General features: G+C 41.7%; 1 protein-coding gene across 1 annotated transcript in view; it reads left to right on the top strand.

Moving 5' to 3' along the window:
• LOC135084052 (vinculin) overlaps positions 1–19,927 on the top strand; it is a 77,251-nt gene extending 57,324 nt beyond the window's left edge. The window contains exons 20-26 of the mRNA XM_063978795.1: positions 1,253–1,442; positions 4,965–5,192; positions 6,224–6,353; positions 14,251–14,363; positions 14,983–15,073; positions 17,416–17,480; positions 18,285–19,927. Coding sequence (XP_063834865.1) covers positions 1,253–1,442; positions 4,965–5,192; positions 6,224–6,353; positions 14,251–14,363; positions 14,983–15,073; positions 17,416–17,480; positions 18,285–18,392 — 925 coding nt within the window. The 3' untranslated portion in view covers positions 18,393–19,927. The remainder of the gene's footprint in view (positions 1–1,252; positions 1,443–4,964; positions 5,193–6,223; positions 6,354–14,250; positions 14,364–14,982; positions 15,074–17,415; positions 17,481–18,284) is intronic.
• Positions 19,928–21,580: the final 1,653 nt, after the last annotated feature.

Here is a 21,580-nt window from a genome sequence, read left to right as displayed (position 1 = left end):
TCGCGCGAGCTATCTATCTATCTATGTCAGCCTTTGGGTTCGCCTTCGAACATAGGCCTCCTCTTCAACCCTCCACCGTTTTCTGTCCCTGGCCACACGCATCCAGTTCACTCCGGCCTGCTGCCGGATATCGTCTGTCCATCGTTTAGGCGGTCTTCCCCTGCCGCGGGTGTTGTTGCGGGGTCTCCACTCCAGGGTCTTTCTGGCCCAGCGATCCTGGTTCATCCGTGCAATGTGTCCCGCCCATCTCCATTTACGGCTCTCTATCTCTTCCACCACGTCGCTGATCCTCGTCTTTTCTCTGATCCACTCGTTCGTTTTGTGATCTTGTAGGGAGACGCCAAGCATCTGTCTTTCCATTGCTCGTTGTGCGACTCGGAGTCTCTCAGCAGACTTTTCTGTCAGCGTCGTGGTCTCCATCCCATACACGAAGACCGGCAGTACACACTGGTTGAACACCTTGGTATTATGCGCGAATTATAGAATTCGCGCGAGCACTCTTCACAAATAACAACATTTCTTGAAAGCACTGACTTTCTTATTTCTTGGCTCCAGGCTAGCAAACCGCGTGCTGCTCGTAGGCGGGACCGAGCGCGACAACACAGAAGACTCTGAATTCGCGCGAGCACTCTTCACAAATAACAACATTTCTTGAAAGCACTGACTTTCTTATTTCTTGGCTCCAGGCTAGCAAACCGCGTGCTGCTAGTAGGCGGTGTAGAACTTTGTATCTAGCTCAGCAAATGTAAACATTTCTTGAAAGCGCTCTTATTTCTTGGCTCCAGGCTAGCCAACCGCGTGCTGCTCGTAGGCGGTATAGAGCTTTGTATCTAGCTGAACAAATGAAAACATTTCTTGAAAGCACTATGCAAAAAACTAAAAAATCCATCCATCCCTAGGGCTAGCAAACTAGTTATTCCTTGTATATGAAAGGTACTAAAAAAGTACATAAAATACCAAACAAAATGCCAGCCAAAACCGTTCTTATTCCCGTTTCCCAGGCTAGCAAACCGCGTGCTGCTCGTAGGTGGCACCGAGCGCGACAACACAGAAGACTCTGAATTCGCGCGAGCACTCTTCACAAATAACAACATTTCTTGAAAGCACTATGACTTTCTTATGTTTTGGCTCCAGGCTAGTAAACCGCGTGCTGCTAGTAGGCGGTGTGGAACTTTGTATCTAGCAAATATAAACATTTTTTGAGAGCACTATGCAAAAAAACTAAAAATTCTTTCTTATTTCTTGGCTCCAGGCTAGCAAACCGCGTGCTGCTCGTAGGCGGGACCGAGCGCGATAACACAGAAGACTCGGAATTCGCGCGAGCGCTGTCCACGGCGCACGCTCGCCTGCAGGCCGCCATCCCGCCCGCCGTGCACCGCGCCAAGGCCGTCGCGCTCGGGGACAAGACGCAGGCGCCGCAATGGCGCGCTGCTAACGCACAGGTATAGATGACCCACGCTGAACTGTCCCACCAAACTCAATGACAGGGGGGCGCTACCATCGTTCAACTATATGGCTTCCAACATGGAAAAAATTGGAACCAGCGATCCGGTATTGACGGTGGCACCCCACTGTCAATGTCATATATAGGACAGTTCAGTATTTTAGAACTAAACACGCCACCCCCGCCCTTATGGCTTCCACAGACCAAACGCGGGCTAGAAGCAGCGCAGTTTGAAAGCGGGCTCGCGCAAGTTGTAATACAAGAAACTCTGAAGTGTGTCACACCAAATTTGAACGCGCCGCACTGCAACTGCCGAACGACAAATGAGGCGGCGCGGGTGCGGGACAGAAGCGGCGCGAGCGCGAGTCCGCGCTGTTGTATTACTATGGCGGCCATATTAGCATGACTCACCGGAGGTAGGGCGGTAGCAGCGCGTTGAAAGCGGTTTTCGTATATTTAATTTTTTTACAACCGCCCGCGTTGCAACTGCTTTGAAACTGCGCTGCCTTCAGTGTGCCTACTGCTTCGCTGCAACTGACCCGCACTGCTTCTGACCCAATGCCGCCAACGCGCAGGTAACCGCCACCCCCGACTTTATGGCCGGTGTTTGGTGAAGCGATGGACTTACCAGAGGGTGAGGAGAGATCCCAGGAAGCTAATTGTTGTATTTCGTGCACTTTCACAGCTGGTTTTTCAGACTTTTGATGTTTTGACGCAAGAGGGTTTTAGGTGTGCGGGTAGGGGGAAGGGTGGCAAAAGACAGGAGCAGGATACGGAAGTGTTGCCTAACGCTTCTAGAACGTTCCGGTCGCGCAATCTTGTCTATGATGTCACAGATTATAATTTTATCGCTAACAGCTGGTTTACACGTATTAAGTAGTGAAGAGCAGGATAATTCTTGAGTGACCACGAGCCGGAAGACGTAGCATGGGCAGGCCTCCCACTAGGTGGACCGACGATCTAGTGAGGGTCACGGGAGATGCCTGGTTGCGAGCGGCGCAGGACCGGTCATTTTTTTTTTTTTTTTTAATTTGGGCATTTTTAATTTCAGAGAGAGCGCGGCGCTATCGGTTTACGCGTTGCTCTCTCCTACGTGATTTAGAATTTTAATTGTTGAAAGATTTAAGGTTGCTAACTATGTTTTCAATGTGGGTGGTAAATGTTGTTATGGAATCTTGCTTGGTTATAATTTGTTGGAAATTGAATGGGTCGATGTTGTAAATTTGGCAAACTATATTATGGCTAAGTCTTGTTGATTGAAATCTTGGGCAGTCCTGAACGAGATGCAACATTGATTGGGTGGTTATATTATCACAGGGACATGTGTCATTGTCAGTAATCTTGAATCTGTGGAGGTATTCTTTATGGTATCCGTGGTTTGTGAGTAACTGAGTAATAGAAAAGGAGGGTTTGATATGTGATATGAACTCGATAAGATTTTCATACGAAGGGAGCCAGGATTTAGTGTACGCGCAATTATCTGGTGTAGAGTAGAGTTTTTTGGATTCCTGTTCTGATATTATTTTATTTTTGTGTTTAATGTAGCTTATGGGAACTTTATTAAAATCGGGAATTGTCTCTAATGAAGCCGCAGCCTTAGCAGCCAAGTCAGCTGCCTCATTACCACCAATGCCTACATGAGCCTTGACCCATATAAACTCGATGGTTAATCGTGCAACTTGAGCTTTATGGATTAAGTGGTGTATATGTGGAAATCCTTGCTAGAGCCGCGAGCCGCGTGGCAGGCGCCGCACTGGCGCGCCTTCAATTTCGAAATCAACCCCTGAGCCAAACCCGATCTTATTACCTAGCACTAAAGCCGCGAGCCGCGTGGCAAGCCCTGCACCGCGTCATAACGTCACCCGCTACATCTGCTTACAGTCTACTGGAGGTTCTAGACATTTAAGAATCAAATATCCCTCTTTTCTCTCAAAGCTACTTTTCTTCCTTTTCAACGACAGTATAACTGCTAGTATTTACAGGTAACTGTTAATTTTTTTTGATAACAATCGGGGGCCTTCTCTGTCGTGGGTCTCAAGCCACCTCACAGTCTATTCTGTACAGATTTATACTCACAGTCTATTCTGTATAAAGCTGCTGCCTTTTCAGCTGAAATGAGTCATAAAGGGTTGAATTCATATCACATCATTATCACCGTAGTTCGCAACACGTCTTTGTTCCAATGGTTATGTTGTCAACTTTTTGGCCACTTTGGGTGATACAAATTATTTGACGCTGACTGTACTACATTTATATGTTCATACCCTATTGTTTTACCAGTTTTAACAGTCCTATGTTGCTACACTAGTTCACGCTCTATTGTCTCCTTGCGGACATTGAATGTGTAAATAAATAGCTAGCAATTCCAAATTTTAAATAGCCTTGTTCTTCTCCAGCTCATAAATGCGAAAGGCGAAGTGGAATCAACACTATGGTCTCATCCCATGTCACTACACTATTTCACGCCCTATTGTTTTAATACTGTATTTCCTTGCGGACAATCCCTTCGCCACCTATGGTTCTACCTGCCTCATGGTGTACGAACCAAATCCCGGTACAAACTACTGCTCGAGGCTCCTTTCCCCTTGCGCTGTTACTTCGCTCCCTACAAATGTCTCTGTTACGTCCCTTCTCATTGTCAATTCTCCCCCTTCTGGGAATTGACACCACAAAGCGACACGACTTCGTGTCGGGCTGCTAACAGTTCAGTAATCTTCTTGCGGACAGTGAGTGTGTAAATAAATAACTGGTAATTTTTATCTTTACATTCTCCAGATAATAAATGCAGCAGGCGAAGTAGAATCAGCTTTAGGCCGCCACTACGCGCCGCCGCCGCCGCCGCCGCCGGCGTTACCACTAGCCCAATAGCTTTAGGATTTTGAACCGCTTTATTCTTCTCTAGATAATAAAATAACTACAGCGGGCGAAGTAGAATCAGCACTATATGATCCCATCCCACGCTATACTATTTCGCGCCCTATTGTTTTAATACTGTATCTCCTTGCACTACACTATTTTAACAGCCTTCTTCATCTCCAGATAATAAACGCGGCAGGCGAAGTAGAATCAGCTTTAGGCCGCCACTACGCGCCGCCGCCGCCGCCGGCATTACCACTAGCCCAATAGCTTTATAATTTTGAACCGCTTTATTCTTCTCTAGATAATAAAATAACTTTAAAAAACCACAATAATAGTCACCTGATAAGGAATCGGAGCTGTATATTTAATGTAAAAATGTAATCTGTAATGCTCACTCAACACAACTACTGCGACACAGGCCTGCGAGCCTAGTGCAGAAGCTGTGGTTTATTACATCACAGGAAATGATATTTGTGAATAAAGATTATTTATTATTTATTATTATTAACTACAGCGGGCGAAGTAGAATCAGCACTATGGTCCCATCTCACGTTACTACACTATTTCACGCCCTATTGTTTTAATATCTCCTTGCGGACAGTGAATGTGCAAATAAATAGCTAGCTAATCCAGAATTATAAACAGCCTTGTTCTTCTCCAGATAATAAACGCAGCGGGCGAAGTAGAATCAGCTTTAGGCCGCCACTACGCGCCGCCGCCGCCGCCGCCGGCGTTACCCGTCGCCTTGCAACAACTACACGTGACCGCGCCGCCGCGCCCGCCGCCGCCGACCGCCGCCGCGCCGCCGCCGCGACCGCCGCCGCCGGATACTGATGATGAAGGAGAGGATATATTCAGCAGGCAGCCGCATCCTAGCCAGCCTATACTGGTGAGTCACCTTACGTTACCACTGGCCCTATAACAGCTCCATTTGGCCGCCACCGCCAGATACCGACAATGAAGGAGAGGACATATTCAGCAGGCAGCCGCACCCTAGCCAGCCTATACTGGTGAGTCATCTTACATTACCGCTGGCCCTATCTTACATTACAGCTCCATTTGGCCGCCACCGCCGGATACCGACGATGAAGGAGAGGACATATTCAGCAGGCAGCCACACCCTAGCCAGCCTATATTGGTGAGTCATCTTACACTACCACTAGCATCACAACAGCTCCACGTAAGCGCGCCGCCGCGTCGAACTGACGCTCATAGCCCGTGTATGATCTCGTCTGGATACGACCAGACGGTGACAGATGCCGTTGCATGCGCAACGAATTTCTATGCTGCTTGACTTTGATACCATTGTTCCACCCTCGGCGCGGTACTAGCCCACCGGGTGAATCGACGTTGGTCGAGGCCCTGTGAACGACCAGCGAGCGGGCGGTTCCTGGATGTCAAAGGCTCTTGCAGGTAGAAGAGGTGCTGCTAGTGGTCAGCAGACACTATTCGTATTCTAGGCAGCGGGGCTGCGTTCAGCGGGATGCGTTCGTCGCTGTCTCGGGTTGGTTGGTGACGGTGCTTGGTGTGGTGAGTCCAGTTATTTTTGATTAGGACAAAAACATTCCAGTTTATCCTATGCTCGAAACGTTTTCGCTCGCTTTTGTTCTCGTCTCATACTCGTTGCGTTTACTACGCGTCCTGTTGCAGTTGACAGAGCGAGATAAAACGAGTCTCTGTCGTCTTATATTTAATATCTTAACGTAAAGCAATAAGGTCTGAATTTCATTGGTTTTCACATTTGGTTTTAGTCAGCTTCAGATTGAACTTCTCTGCGTAAACGAGTATTGTCTATGTTACTTATAAAAGTGTAACGATGTATGAGACCGTGGAGAAATGTCAATACATGGCAATGTGACTATACTTATACACCTCTCTTGTCTATGATAAGATCTGACATCACAAAAATGTGTTTTCCAGGTGGCGGCCCATAACTTACACAAGGCAGTGCGCGAATGGTCGTCCAAAGACAACGAGATCATCGCAGCCGCCAAGCGCATGGCCATCCTCATGGCTCGTCTGTCAGAGCTGGTCCGCTCCGACTCTAAAGGTAACGCTTGTCTATGGTTGATAGCGGTCAGAGACTATGAGAACATCGCAGCTCATAACCATATGTCTATGGTGACAACATTCTTGTCGATGGTCATTCCTTTCTAGTTCCAGATGGTAAAAATGAATAGGAAAAAGGTATCTGGTAACAATGAATTTGGCAATAGACAAATTACTAAAAAATATACAAAACCATGGCCATTCAATCCTGCTATTAGCTCTTTATACTATGTATTGTTTACACATGAATATTAATGCTACTATTATGTGTAAAAATAATAAAATATTATTTACAACATGTAATATGACGCTTTTTACCTTATTATTATTATTGAAGTGATAAATGAACTAAATGTATACTCATTACTGCTTTGTAAAAATTGTATCATACACAATCATCTTCGCACATTTATAAATTGCTTCGAATACCATTCGGTAGTTTACACGCTGCTACTTATCAAACCTAAAAACAGAAATGCGAATATTCGTCAAGAGGTATTCGCATTTTTATTAGTAACATTGAAATATAATCTCCCTTATGTTATTCGGCGCAAACTGTATATAACTATGCTATCACTGTGTATATCTGTTCATTGCTTTCTGTCGGACGCTAGAGGTCGCTATGAATCTGAGCGGTAAGTGCCTTCAATGGACCAATTATTTACTTTTAATTTATTTGTTTATTCATTTCTATCTACTTATCTATTGGCTTTATTAAAATATTATGTTTTTAAATACTTAATTCAAAATTTACATTATACAATTTTAAATTACAACCAGAAAAGTGTAGCGACGTGAAGTGAAATGTTGCTACTAAGTTATATCGTTTTAAGATTCAGCTTAATAGTAATCTGACTGGAGTTGGAGGAGGCCTGTCCAAAAGATGATTGATAATGATGATGCTGTGTAATTTCTGAAATTGAACAACGGATACCGTTGAACTCATAAAAACTCATAAAAAACTCATAAAACTCATTTATTTCTGTAAATAGGCTTAAATAAAGCACTTTTACACGTTGTACGCGCCAGCATTAAAACCTCATACATTTCGAACTCATGTCACACTATTCTATCACTCATTCTGACAGTCCTTTTTCCTATCCTCTCCCTCCCACCTTCAGTCTCGCTCTCGCATCGCAACGCGCCGCTTCGCCTACCTATCTGGGCGTTAATACTAAATAAGTATCCAAAATAAACCAATTCAAATAAACCCAAATCGCGCGCTAAACTCATCTCAATAAAATTCAAGTGTTTGTGAAAGTGAAAGAAGAACCAAGCTTGGACCGTCCTGTGGAGTCTGCTCAATCGAAGGTATCCCATCCCATTCCTATCCCAATCTCCTACAACTCCTTTCTGGTCCTACCGAGCCGGATGGTTCATTTCCTATCCTTTACACTTACATAAAATCACAACTACACATTTTCACGCATCCGTCATTTTGACAACCCTCTAGAAAATTCTAGAAAATTCGCTCGTTTGACACATTCTTTCTGGAAAGTTCGATTCGTTTGACATTTGACACATTCTAGAAATTACTATTCGCTCAAACGTCAACTCGTTGTTTGTAAACACGTGTATTTTTTAAATTCAATCTTTTAAAATTTTATTTCAATTCAATTTCAAATTCGCTTACATACGCTACGCATTTTATTTTCCTACTGGATTATAAATAAATACGCACAACTCGACTCATTTTTAACGCTAGCTCTCGTGCGTGTGTTTGCTCACCTACAATACAATGGAGGGAGTAAAACGCAAAATTAATTTGCTTGAAGCTAAAAAAGAAGCGCTTTTTCAAAGGGTTCAGGAATTATACGACCTCAGCCTAAAGGTCTCCGACCCTCAGATTGAACAAATTTTCATGTCTCGCATGCATTCGATTGAAAAAACAAGATCGGATTTTCTTGATACTATTGACGAACTTAATTTGTGTTATATGAAAAATGATGAGGAACTCAAACCTACATTTGCCGCACTCAACTCGTTTGACGATTTGTACTGTAACATCCTTTCGGTGCAAAGCTCCATCGCACAACTAAAGGCCAACACAGAGCGTCGCAAACAGGATTTCATAAAAAAATTACCGCCTTTAGAACTAGTCTCTTTCGACGGAGCCCCTTCCAAGTGGCCCGTTTTTTACCAAAATTTTAAAACTCTTATTCATGAGAACACTGATTTGTCTCCAGGTGAAAAGGCTCAATACCTTATAGGAAAACTTTCCGGAAAAGCACTTACAATTTGTTCGGGTATTCCACCGACTGGTGAGAACTATTACATAATTTGGAACAACCTATTAGAAAAATACCAAGACATAAGAGTACAAGCCTCTATGTATTTGGGACAGTTAATAAATTTCAAATCGCAATCTTTAGATGAATTTTTGGAACAGTATTGCTCAGCTGAAGCTGCCTTACGACGTTTACAGATTGATGACCTTTCCGATTTCATTTTGACTCATATTGCTCTCAGTAAATTAGACAAAGACACTCTAAATTTATTTGAACAATCCATTAAGCACGTAAAAATGCCTACGTTTAATGATCTCAAGACTTTTATAAAAGAACAGAATAAAATCCATACTTTACGCTTATGTTTTACGCAGAATAAGCCGTACGTTAATAATAAAACGAATTTCGCATCGCAGTCTAAAAACTCGAAACCGACACAGTCGTTTGTTTCTAATACAGCTTTTGGAGTAAAACCCAATCAACATTACTTCCAATCTCAACCGAATTCGCAAGGCTCATACACTCCATCCGCTGTACGCAAGAATTGTCAACTTTGTAAGACGGAACCTGAACATGCCCTGTTCAAATGCAGTTATTTTCGCTCGAAAAATGCGCCAACTCGCTACTCTTTAGTTACTAAATGTAACTTTTGCCTCAATTGTTTAGGCTTTCATAACATTAAAGATTGCAGATCTCAAAATCGTTGCTCAGTTTGCCAACGGAAACATCACACTCTTATTCATATAGATAATTTTAACGTAAATAGACCTATGACGTCACAACAGCTGACTTGCAGCGCTACGCTTTCGCCGACCGACGCGTCCATGTCCGCGCCCGGTCCGGTCACGCCGCCGTTGCAATCGATGCCAACCAACAATGTGTCTCTCTCTGCAGTCACGCCGTCGATCGCTGATGAATCTAGTACCACGGTCTTATTACCCACCGCGTCAGTGTATACTTATGACAATAATAAGACGTGTCAAAAATTACGCGTGTTTCTAGACACAGGTTCGATGAGCAACTTTATCACAAATAAATGTTGTGCGCGACTGAACTTAAAAGTCAATCCGCTACCTACCACTATTAAGGGCATAGGTCAATCTGAAAGTGTGTCGCTAGGATATGTATCTTTCACAATTGCCTCACGCTTTGATCCCAGGTGTAAATACACAATTAACGCACGCGTCATTGATACAATAACCGATTATTTACCTAATGTAAGGGTTGACATAACCCAGTTATCGCATTTACAAGGTCTTCCTATGGCTGATGACAGCTTCGATATCCCTGCTGAAATCGATTGTTTGTTAGGCAATGAGATATTCCCGCTTCTTTTAGGTAGTAATAAAATAACTTCACCGCAATCCTCTGTCATCGCTATCGAAACCACGCTCGGATATCTCGCTATGGGACGCGCTCAGTGCTACTCAGCTCATTCACGCAATGATAATAAAGCATTCTTTTGCAATGTAGACTCGCACTCATTAGAATCACTCACGCAACGCTTTTGGGAGCTTGAAAGTGTACCTACTAAGAGACACATCAGCCCTGACGACGAAATATGTGAAAACATTTTCCAATCAACTCATTCTCGCGACGACTCTGGGACGTATACCGTTTCTTTGCCATTTAAACTCGACCCATCAGAACTCGGCGATTCTTACTTTACTGCTAGGCGTCGCTTCTATAACTTAGAGAAAAAGTTAGACTCAACTCCGGGCTTACGCACTAACTATAATGAAAATATTCAAGACTGTATCGATCGCGGTTTTCTGTCAAAAGTCGAAAACGCATCGAATTCAGAGGAAAATACTCCAAATTATTATATACCTCATCATGCAGTATACCGACCAGATAAACTCACTTCAAAAACTCGAGTCGTTTTAGATGCAAGTTGTAAAACAACTTCTGGAAAGTCGTTAAATGATGTTCTTTACACTGGCCCAAACTTACAAAGTAATATTTTTAATCTTTTAATTAACTTACGCATTTTCTCAGTCGCTTTATCTGCTGATATTGAAAAGATGTATTTCTGTGTAAAGCTTGATCAAAATCACCACCCGTTTCAACGCATATTATTTCGATTTGATCCTGAATCACCGATTGATACTTATCAATACAATAGGGTTTCTTTTGGCGTTTCTAGCTCGCCTTACCTCGCTATGCGTGTCGTTCGCCAACTCGCTGAGGACGAGCGCGCGAATTATCCTATCGCCGCGTCTGAAGCTCAATCCTGTATGTATATGGACGATTATGTCTCATCTATGGACGGGTTAGAAAAAGCTGAACAATCTTACCATCAAATGGTTAAGATGTTCATGGCCGGGGGGTTTAAAATGGTTAAGTGGATCTCGAACAACCCTGAGCTTATAAATAAGATTCCCGATTCGCATAAAAATCCACAGCTCGTCGATTTTGACACTGACTCAGAAATTACGACAAAAATCATAGGCATGCAGTGGCTTCCTAATGATGACGTTTTTCTTTACAAAATTAACTCTACTAACTCTGACCAATGCACAAAACGCACGATTCTTTCCGCAACCGCTAGATTATTCGACCCTTTGGGTTTGCTAGGCCCTGTGACAGCGTTTCTCAAACTCTTAATTCAAGAATGCTGGCAGCGCGAACTTGAATGGGATCAGCCAGTTCCAGACTCAATAAAAAATAAATGGAATCGGTTTGATAGTGAGATTAACTATTTATCGCAATTAAAAATATCTCGTCATATAGGAATCACCGCGGGTTGTCACGTCACTATCATGGGCTTCGCGGACGCCAGCGAAGTATGCTACGGAGCTGTAGTTTATGTGCGCGTGAGCTCTGATGCAGATTCACCCGGTGAAGTCTTTCTTATCGCATCCAAATCGCGCGTCGCGCCTTTAAAGAAAATATCTCTTGCGCGGCTTGAACTGTGCGCAGCGCTGCTCTTAACAAATCTTTTATTATCGGTTCGCGATAGTATAGAGAATCGTTATCCTGTTAACTCAATTTACGCATTTTCAGACTCGACTGTCACTCTCACGTGGATACATTCTCCCGCGTACAAATTTCACACATTTGTTGCGAATAGAATTACTGAAATTAATTCGAAACTCAACGCAAAAATTTGGCATCATGTTAATGGAAATGAAAATCCTGCAGATGTAATATCGCGACCTGTAACTCCTAAAGCATTATTAAATCAATTAAATTGGTTTCACTCTCCTCAATGGACAGCTCAGCCAATCTCGCAATGGCCTATCGAGCCATTTCAAGTTTCATCTAACAGTGTTCGACTGGAAGAGAAAACTATCGCTCTTGTTTCAGAGACAAGCTCTCAATCGAACTCTCACTTTTTCGATCGATTAATTGATCGCATTTCCACGTACCCAAAATTATTACGCGCTACTGTGTACGTGTTACGCTTCGCTAAAATACTACGTTCAAACGGAGTGGTTACATCCTCTGATTTAGAACTCGCTGAACTCTATTTAGTACGCCATATACAGGCACTATTTTTTACTCAAGATATGCACGCAATTAAAAATAATAAACCCTTTAACAAATCGCTTCTTAAACTTAACCCTTTCATTGACTCTGATAATATACTTCGTGTCGGAGGTCGACTCACTCACTCTCAACTCAACTATGGACAAAAGCATCCAATCATTCTATCGCCTAAACATCGCTTCACTCAACTTTTAGTTGATTACTTTCATGTATGTAATTTACATACTGGTCCTTCACTTCTACTCAGTCTGCTTAGACAGAAATTTTGGATACTTTCCGCACGTAACTTAGTACGTCAAAGAGTGCATCAATGCAATATCTGTTTTCGTTTAAACCCTAAATCTACAAACCCTCTTATGGGCGACTTGCCATCATTCCGCGTTTCAGAAGCTAAAGCTTTTGTTTATACATCGGTCGATTATGCAGGTCCCTTCTTTATTACTCACATTCGCCGCAGAGGTGTTAAAAGCCAGAAGGCTTATATTTGTTTATTTTGCTGTCTTACAACTAAGGCTCTACACATAGAGTTAGTTTCAGACTTAAGCTCTGATCTATTTCTCGCCGCTTTTCGTCGATTCATTTGTAGAAGAGGCCCCGTTTCCATGATATATAGCGACGGAGGTACTAACTTCATTGGCGCTAAACGCAAGCTTGACGAAATTTACGCTCTTTTAGAATCTGACTCTCACAAAAATTATTTAAGTTCACATTTGGCTGAACAACGCATTAAGTTTCTTCATAGTCCACCATATGGTCCGCACTTTAACGGCATCACGGAGATAAATGTTCGTTATGTAAAAACGCATCTTTATAAAGTTATTGGTCTTCAAGTGTTAACATACGAAGAGTTCAACACTGTACTTGTACAAATAGAAGGCTTATTGAATAGTAGACCATTGTGTGTTCTTAGCTCTGACCCATCTGATATATCCGCTCTCACTCCCAATCACTTTCTCAATATAACTCCACTGAAATTCTTACCAGTAGAGAATGTCTCTGATATTTCTGACAATCGGTTAACGCGTTATCAGTTAGTCAATAAATTAGTGCAAAGCTTTTGGCGTCGCTGGAGTCAGGAGTATTTAACTTCTCTACAACGCCGTGAAAAGTGGAATACGGTGACCAAACCGATAGATGTGGGCTCTGTTGTTGTTATAAAAGATGACAATGCGCATCCTCTTTGTTGGCCATTGGGTGTGGTTGTGGAAGTATATCCCGGAAAGGACAAAATCATTCGCACCTTAAAGGTTCGCACTGCAACCGGCACTTATGTTCGGCCTGTAGTTAGAGTTTGTCCTCTTCCTTTACAGTAACTCAAATAATGCTTTTAACTTTAATTTTTCTTTAACTTCAATTTAACTCAATTTTAACTTTAATTTAACTCAACTTTAACGCTCATTTAACTCAAATTTAACTCGTTTAGTTCTCTCTAACGCATGCTTTTTTGCGTTTTTAACTTTATTTTTTTTTTACAAACGCTACTCAATCTAGAGGAAGACCTCTAGGCCGGGGGAGTTGTACGCGCCAGCATTAAAACCTCATACATTTCGAACTCATGTCACACTATTCTATCACTCATTCTGACAGTCCTTTTTCCTATCCTCTCCCTCCCACCTTCAGTCTCGCTCTCGCATCGCAACGCGCCGCTTCGCCTACCTATCTGGGCGTTAATACTAAATAAGTATCCAAAATAAACCAATTCAAATAAACCCAAATCGCGCGCTAAACTCATCTCAATAAAATTCAAGTGTTTGTGAAAGTGAAAGAAGAACCAAGCTTGGACCGTCCTGTGGAGTCTGCTCAATCGAAGGTATCCCATCCCATTCCTATCCCAATCTCCTACACACGTCCCAGTATTAACCCTACCACTGCTTCAGGACAATAAATGGGCCAGTGCTGAAAACTTGACACAATGATATTATTATCTTACAAATTCACTTGTGTTGATAGTGAGAAGATTAAACTTGATTGTGTCTAGTAGTCATTCCAATTAAAGTAAATAAGATGTCACAGCGTCATTTCGCTGTGCTGTGGTCCCAATCACAAACGTTCGTGAAAGAAAAAAATGATGCAAAATGGCCCTCAGTGAGATTTGACGCCGCATTCTCACCTGACTTCTAGTCCCTTACGTAGGTCAATTTTAACAGCTGTTAAACCGTTGTTCATATCACACAACAGGTAGCAAGCGTGAGCTGATTGCCACGGCCAAGGCGATCGCCGAGGCTTCCGAGGAGGTCACCCGCCTCGCCAAGAAGCTGGCCCTCGAGTGCACCGACAAGAGGATTCGGACGGTGAGTGGATCAATCATGGAGGAGGAGGAAGGGTTGTTTAGTCTTCACTGCAGGACGACTAACACGCCTCAACTTGACCACGAGCCAAGAGCGAAATGACTGAGCAAGACGGACGATTATCTGTAATTTACGAGAGGCAAATGGAGGATGTAGCTTACTCTCCTAATGCTGCAGCGCTGGTCAGACGAGTTGCAGAAGCCTTATGTTAGCATACCTTTCCCTTTTTTTGAATCAGAGGTGGAATTGTGTAAAGCAATCGTAATCATTTGACAGTTCATAACGTACGATAAAGTCAGTTAAACAAAGCGTTTGACAGAATAATCGTACGTTATGAACTGTCAAATGATAACGATTGCTTTACACAATTCCACCTCTGGTCGGTCCTATCCTACAGTCGGAACTTCACGACATTTCACACAACGACGTCTAGTGCCAAACTAATCGAAGCTACTATGAGTAAAAGGCATCACATATATGCATACTTTAACCTCTTTTCGGGCCACATAAGCTGTTTTTATATTATTTAGAATCATAATTTTGAGTTTACATAGAAGCCTTTGCCTATATGAGTGTTTATCGTATATTAATGCTATTATTAATCGTTACAATTATTTTACAGAACCTGCTGCAAGTATGCGAGAGGATCCCGACCATCGGCACGCAGCTCAAGATCCTATCCACCGTCAAAGCCACCATGCTGGGAGCGCAAGGTAAGATCCTCAGTTTGTTCACCATCCATCATCATCATCATTTCAGCCACAGGACGTCCACTGCTGAACATAGGCCTCCTTTAATGATTTCCACAAAGGCCGGTTGGCAGAAAGAAAAATTACGATGGACACACAAAGGCAGACTGGTACATAGACATAGACAACACTGGCACATAGGAAAGAATAACAATAAGAAATAAACCAAGAGTTGACTGAGCAGTGCCATCTTTCAATAGCGATGTCCACTGAAACGGGACAGCATAATATAATGCTGTGACTACGAAAGCCACGATTTTTAGGGTGTCTTGTCGAGTGACGCCTCAATACGAGATAGTGATGATGATGATAATTTTGGAGATTGCCTTGATTTCAACCAAATGCCGTCTATTGCTGGACAAAGGCCGCGTCCAGGTGTTATTAATCCTACGACCTTTAACCTTTTTGCCTTATGAAATTCTAATAAAAATGTTTAATTGGTATTTTATAACGCTGTAAGCTCTATACAATTATTAATGGTGAATTAAATTAAAACAGTTACCAATTTTTCTAAAACATTTACTAAATACTGACACGCTTTGATAATATCTTTAAGGCACTTTATTTATTGACTAATTATAACATTCTTTCTTATCAAACAAGCTTGCACGAATAGATTGATAAAAAAGTTGTTTGTATGATACTATTCAATACAGCATTTCGATATCATACTTCGATCGATTCGTGCCAGGTGGTTTATAAAACTATTCTTACTACAAAGACTTCTATGTACTACTAGACAAGCTGCACTGAATTAAAATATTGCTCATCTAATGTTGATAAGCATCAACAACAACTCATTAAGTCGTCGCGAATAACTGACAGCAAATGTGCCGCAAGACTAGAAAAGAAATACTGATATTGTTTAAAGACTTGATTTGAAGACTTAAAATGTTTTAATTATTTACGTGCGCATTTCGTTTACATTATTTGAAGTTTTTTAGTTAAGCAGCGCACGCCCATGCTGTAAAATCTGTGACACATTGTATGAAACGAAATGTCTTTTATTGAATTTATACCAAGATTTGGCACATACATTTTTATCAGCTTGTCCAGTAGTATATTGGATGTACGATTTCGATTGGCGATTAACATTTGATCACTAAACATGTCCGCTTGGCTAACACGCAGTCGGCATGCCGGACTACAGAGGTATTTACAGCTGTCTAAAGTTGCATGGCGATATTGCACCATGCACGACGCACTTTTTGTGAAGGCTTACCCCCAAATTCATAAAAATGTATGTTTTGTCCCTGTCATTTTTTTCACATTGACATTGACATGAACAAGACAAAATATTAACTAAAATAGGTTCAGCAAACGTTTGTATTTTTTTATGAATACTGGGGTAAGATTAAAAAGCAATTCTTATCTTTGCAATGTGGAGCGTTTGTTCACTAAACACATGAATGAAAGTGGCGAATGTTTAGTAAAAGCATCGTGAAGTATTTACAAATAAATTACTGTTTGTGATAGTATACATTTGCACATTTTACAGGAACTGGTTATCCACTTAATTGACCATAAATTTCCATTATGTTTTGTGTGTGCGTTTTGAATGTTTATATGCGAAAATTATACTTTTTTTCATTTCCTGCTTGCAATTTTAATGCTATTTTTTTAAACGACAAGGTGTTTTTTTCGTGAACAGTTATTTTTCTTTGTGCTTTCTAATGTTTTCTTTCCTAAATAGTGCTTATGTCAACTATAAATACGAGACATAATAACGAAACATGTTTCGAAAATAACGTTTTACTGCCATTTATATCGTTTACAAGTCTTATAATCGGGTTTGTGACAAGATCTTTAATATTGTAAGTATTTTACCATTTATCCCATCAAGCTGTAGCTTGATATGGTTTTGAAAACTGGCTGCTAATTTGTAGACATTTTTAGATATGACATCGAAAGAATTGCATGTTTCAATGAATGAAGATACTTTAAAATACTAAAGATGCTGTAAGAAAAACTATCAAATTAATTAGCATATCGATAGAACTATCGATTATAAGCGGTATATTTAAATTAAAATTATATTTAGCCTAAGCGCAGACCACCGACTTTTAGTTGGCCGATAGTTGGGTCCGATTCTAATTGTTATGAAGAATCGGCCGATACCAAATCGGTGTAATGTGCGCACTTTCATACATGTTCATACTAGGTGGTCTGCGCCTAGGCTTAACGTGTAGCAAATTCAATGAAAATTGGTGATGGATATTTTACCTGCATGGATTTGGTGGTGGATAAAAAGGTGATGGGTAGTTCGTCGTAGTTAGTAAATATTTATATTGTTTTGTCATATCCAGGTAGCGAAGAGGACCAGGAGGCGACGGAAATGCTCGTCGGGAACGCACAGAACTTGATGCAGAGCGTGAGTACAATTTATTTAGATTTATTTACAGATGAGATATATTCAGGCCACAATAGCCAGCGGTGTTGGTGTAGAATTGCCGATTCAGGGTAGTTTGATCCTGTAGCCGCTGGACTATTGTGGTGAACTCACTCCTAAAATTAGCTTAGGAAGGGTTAATGAAACTTTAAAAAATAGTGGATGACAATCGCAATTTTTATTTAATGAGGGTTTTCGCGAATGAAAAATCCGCCAGATGGCAATACGTAGACGCGAGGTCCAAATGCTGCATGATTGGTAATTTTGACATGACATTGACAGATATGTCAAACTCCACCAATCACGCAGCAGTCAGACCCCACATCCACGTCCCGCCATCTAGCGGATCTTTCATTCGCGAAAACCCTCTTCGTAGTCTACTCAAAAAAGCAGTTGTAGAGTGCGTGAGTGACGGGGCGGGGACTTTTAGTATGTTTACTCCTTAAGCATCCTGAACCAATCTCTGAAGAAATTGCTTAGGTACCAGCTCACTCACTCTGCACCCCCTTTTGGTCACTTTTTGAGTGGACTATTGAGAGAAACAAAAATCGAATAACCAATTTCAAATGAGGCTTCATCTGAAATCCAGTGTTCGATATAGTGTCCTCTTGGAGAAGTTACAAATCGTGACTATTTTTTGAAAACACTTCACAGAGTGTACTAACTCCTCACAGCGATGTAACACCGGAGCGAAGCTTTAGGCATTACATCTGTCACGTTTTGTAACTTGTCTAGGAGGTGGTTGAGATAGCAACATGACTTTATTAAAATATGCCATCCATGCAGGTGAAAGAGACAGTGAAAGCTGCCGAAGGTGCGTCCATCAAGATACGAACGGAGCAGGGCGGCTACCGTCTGCGATGGGTGCGTCGCTCGCCCTGGTACCAGGTCTGAGGACACCATGCAACCACCAACATCACTGCAGCAGTGGTACCAGGTCTAAGGACACCATGCAACCACCATCAACACTGCAGCAGTGGTACCAGGTCTGAGGACACCATGCAACCACCAACATCACTGCAGCAGTGGTACCAGGTCTGAGGACACCATGCAACCACCATCATCACTGCAGCAGTGGTACCAGGCCTGAGGACACCATGCAACCACCATCAACATTGCAGCAGTGGTACCAGGTCTGAGGACACCATGCAACCACCATCATCACTGCAGCAGTGGTACCAGGTCTGAGGACACCATGCAACCACCATCATCACTGCAGCAGTGGTACCAGGTCTGAGGACACCATGCAACCACCATCATCACTGCAGCAGTGGTACCAGGTCTGAGTACACCATGCAACCACCATCATCACTGCAGCAGTGGTACCAGGTCTGAGTACACCATGCAACCACCATCATCACTGCAGCAGTGGTACCAGGTCTGAGTACACCATGCAACCACCATCATCACTGCAGCAGTGGTACCAGGTCTGAGTACACCATGCAACCACCATCATCACTGCAGCAGTGGTACCAGGTCTGAAGACACCACCCAACCACCGTCATCACTGCAGCAGTGGTACCAGGTCTGAGGACACCATGCAACCACCATCATCACTGCAGCAGTGGTACCAGGTCTGAGGACACCACGCAACCACAGTCATCACTGCAGAAAAGCCACGCCACGCGACCACCACCGAGAAAATTTAGCAGCAGCCCGAACTTGCAGGACTGATGCTAAATTGCCTCCCTGGTGCCACGCTGAGCACTCGAGTAGCAGGCCTTCAGGAACAGTACTTGACCGCCACTGACCGATATACATCAACGACCTTGCACAGCAGATCAGGGTCCCGATTGCGCTAAAAATTTTCAACTGTAACGCTACTGGACTAAGAGCAAACATCAGCTGTTTTGAGAAATCCGTATCGCGGTGTCGTTTTGACAGCTAGTTCAAATGAGACTGTAATGTAAACGGAACGCATCTGCGCCTCTGAGTTGATGATGACAGATGCAGACAGCTGCTTTTTCTCACACGCAAGTCAAACGCTTCACGAACTTTTGCTGTGTTTTAATATCTTAGTTTCAAAAATAAGGTGTTCGGACTTTTAATGGAAAGTGCATAAATCTGTTGTTTCGTCTATGTTAGCGCGTTAACTTTACCGTGATTCCAATTGCACTTCAGCTGGAATGAAAATGGAGTGTAGACTGGAGATGAAACGCGAATGAATTGGAGACATTACAAATTAGCGCAATCGGGGCCTAGTACTTGACCGCCACTGACCGATATACATGCAGCAACAGCACAGCAGATCAGTACACGCGAAGCTTCTGTTGTGATCACAGACCCTATTCAATGAGGGCTATCGTTTTAGCGCTCACCAGTTAGCGCCACTGTAGAGTAAGGTCCTGTCACTTGCTAGTAGCGAAGACAGTGGCACCAACTGGTGAGCGCGAAAGTGGTAGGAGTACTATCGCATTTGCACTCATCAAGATGGCTTAGAAATGAAAAAACAAAATAACTTCAAATGGTTCTTTCGGTTATTGCTTTACGGACGATCACATCAACAATAATTAGCAGATATCGGTAAATAACATCCATTTTTGATTAAAAAATATGATACATAACATATTTTCTGGTGTCAGCAGTCTTCCAACAGATAGCATCTGATGTATTTTAGAGGATATTTCTTTATCTTAACAACACAACTCTTTGGCAAAGCAATCTGCCATTAATTTTACTATAGCTTCTTGCCGTGTTTATACCACCATAATAAAAACGGCCATTATGTAATTAATTTATAGGATTAATAATGTTTTATTTAAAATAATTTTCTTAACTGTTGCGGTAACTTTTTTCTTTAGTTTACGAGTTTATAAGTTTATCTCAATCATAAGTAATAATTAATTATATTAATTTCATTTAATTATTGTCTCACTAATTTAGTTATTGAATTTTAAAATTCTTCTAACCGTTGTATGTACAATAGTATATTGTTATGTTACAAAATATGTAATCAACATTATTTTCTTCTTATATTGATATTATGCATATTCAGTGTTTTCAGTTAAAATATACAGGGTGTTTTCATACAAATCCGATTTTATAAAAATTATTTTGTATGAAAATTAAAAAAATTAAAATGATGATATCAAATTTCTGACTTCACCATACCATTTATATACCCATGTTAACATGGGCTAGTGTCGGCTCATATACCCATTTACCTAACACCCTGTATAAAGTCAAATATATTTGAAAAAAGTTGGTATTTATGTACGTAATTTTCATTTAATTAAGTTGTAACATTTATATTTTACATTTAGATGTTTTTTATTTGACAACGAAATTTTTTAACCAAAATTTAAAGTTAGGAAGTGTAAAACGTGTGATTTAAGAATGGAAGTGCCATTGTAGTGCTTTACGATAACCAGCGGTGATATGAGTGTCCTAACGATTTGTATTAGAAGTACACACACATTGTTTAGGCGGGAAATTATGTAAGGCTACGGTCTCCAATAAACGCTATACGTGGCGTACGACGTCAGCGCATGTTCCCAGTGCCGGATTTAGAAGGCTGATAATAGTGACCGAGTTTCTTGAGCTGCTTCTTCTCAGCATTGGCCCATTTATGCCCGTTTTCACCATCAATCCCTAATTTTTAAGTTACCCCTATGGTAACACATAACAGGAATAATGATTTCATAGGCGTCACTTAAAAATTAGAGATTAATGGTGAAAATGAGCATTACTGTCCCGAAACAGTGGTAGGGTTAGTACTGGGACGTGTAAGTGCTTTTTAACCGATTGAGTCCCAGACGGCATTAATTAATGTCATAACAATTGATATCTATTGTGTCTAGATTCGCAGAGCTTGAAGGATTAAAAGAGTATGTATTGCTAAAATAAAATGAGTTTTTTTATGGAAGCCTCGGGACAACAAAGGAGTAAAGGCCTCTGGCCCTAAATTATTTTCCAAATAAAATTAACATTATTAACGCGTTGTTCTCCCCTAAATCCGGCCCTGGACGTTGCTATCGACGTCTATATTATTATGCCAACGTACTAGGCTAACGCCTTGTGACGTGGCCTACGGCGTTTATAGGAGACCACAGCCTTATAGTTGTAAGTAATGACGTTGTAAG

Source organism: Ostrinia nubilalis, chromosome 25 (genome assembly GCF_963855985.1).
Source record: "Ostrinia nubilalis chromosome 25, ilOstNubi1.1, whole genome shotgun sequence".
NCBI lineage: Eukaryota > Metazoa > Arthropoda > Insecta > Lepidoptera > Crambidae > Ostrinia > Ostrinia nubilalis.
Note: the sequence above shows the minus strand (reverse complement) of the source record. Positions and strands in the feature narration are given on the sequence as shown.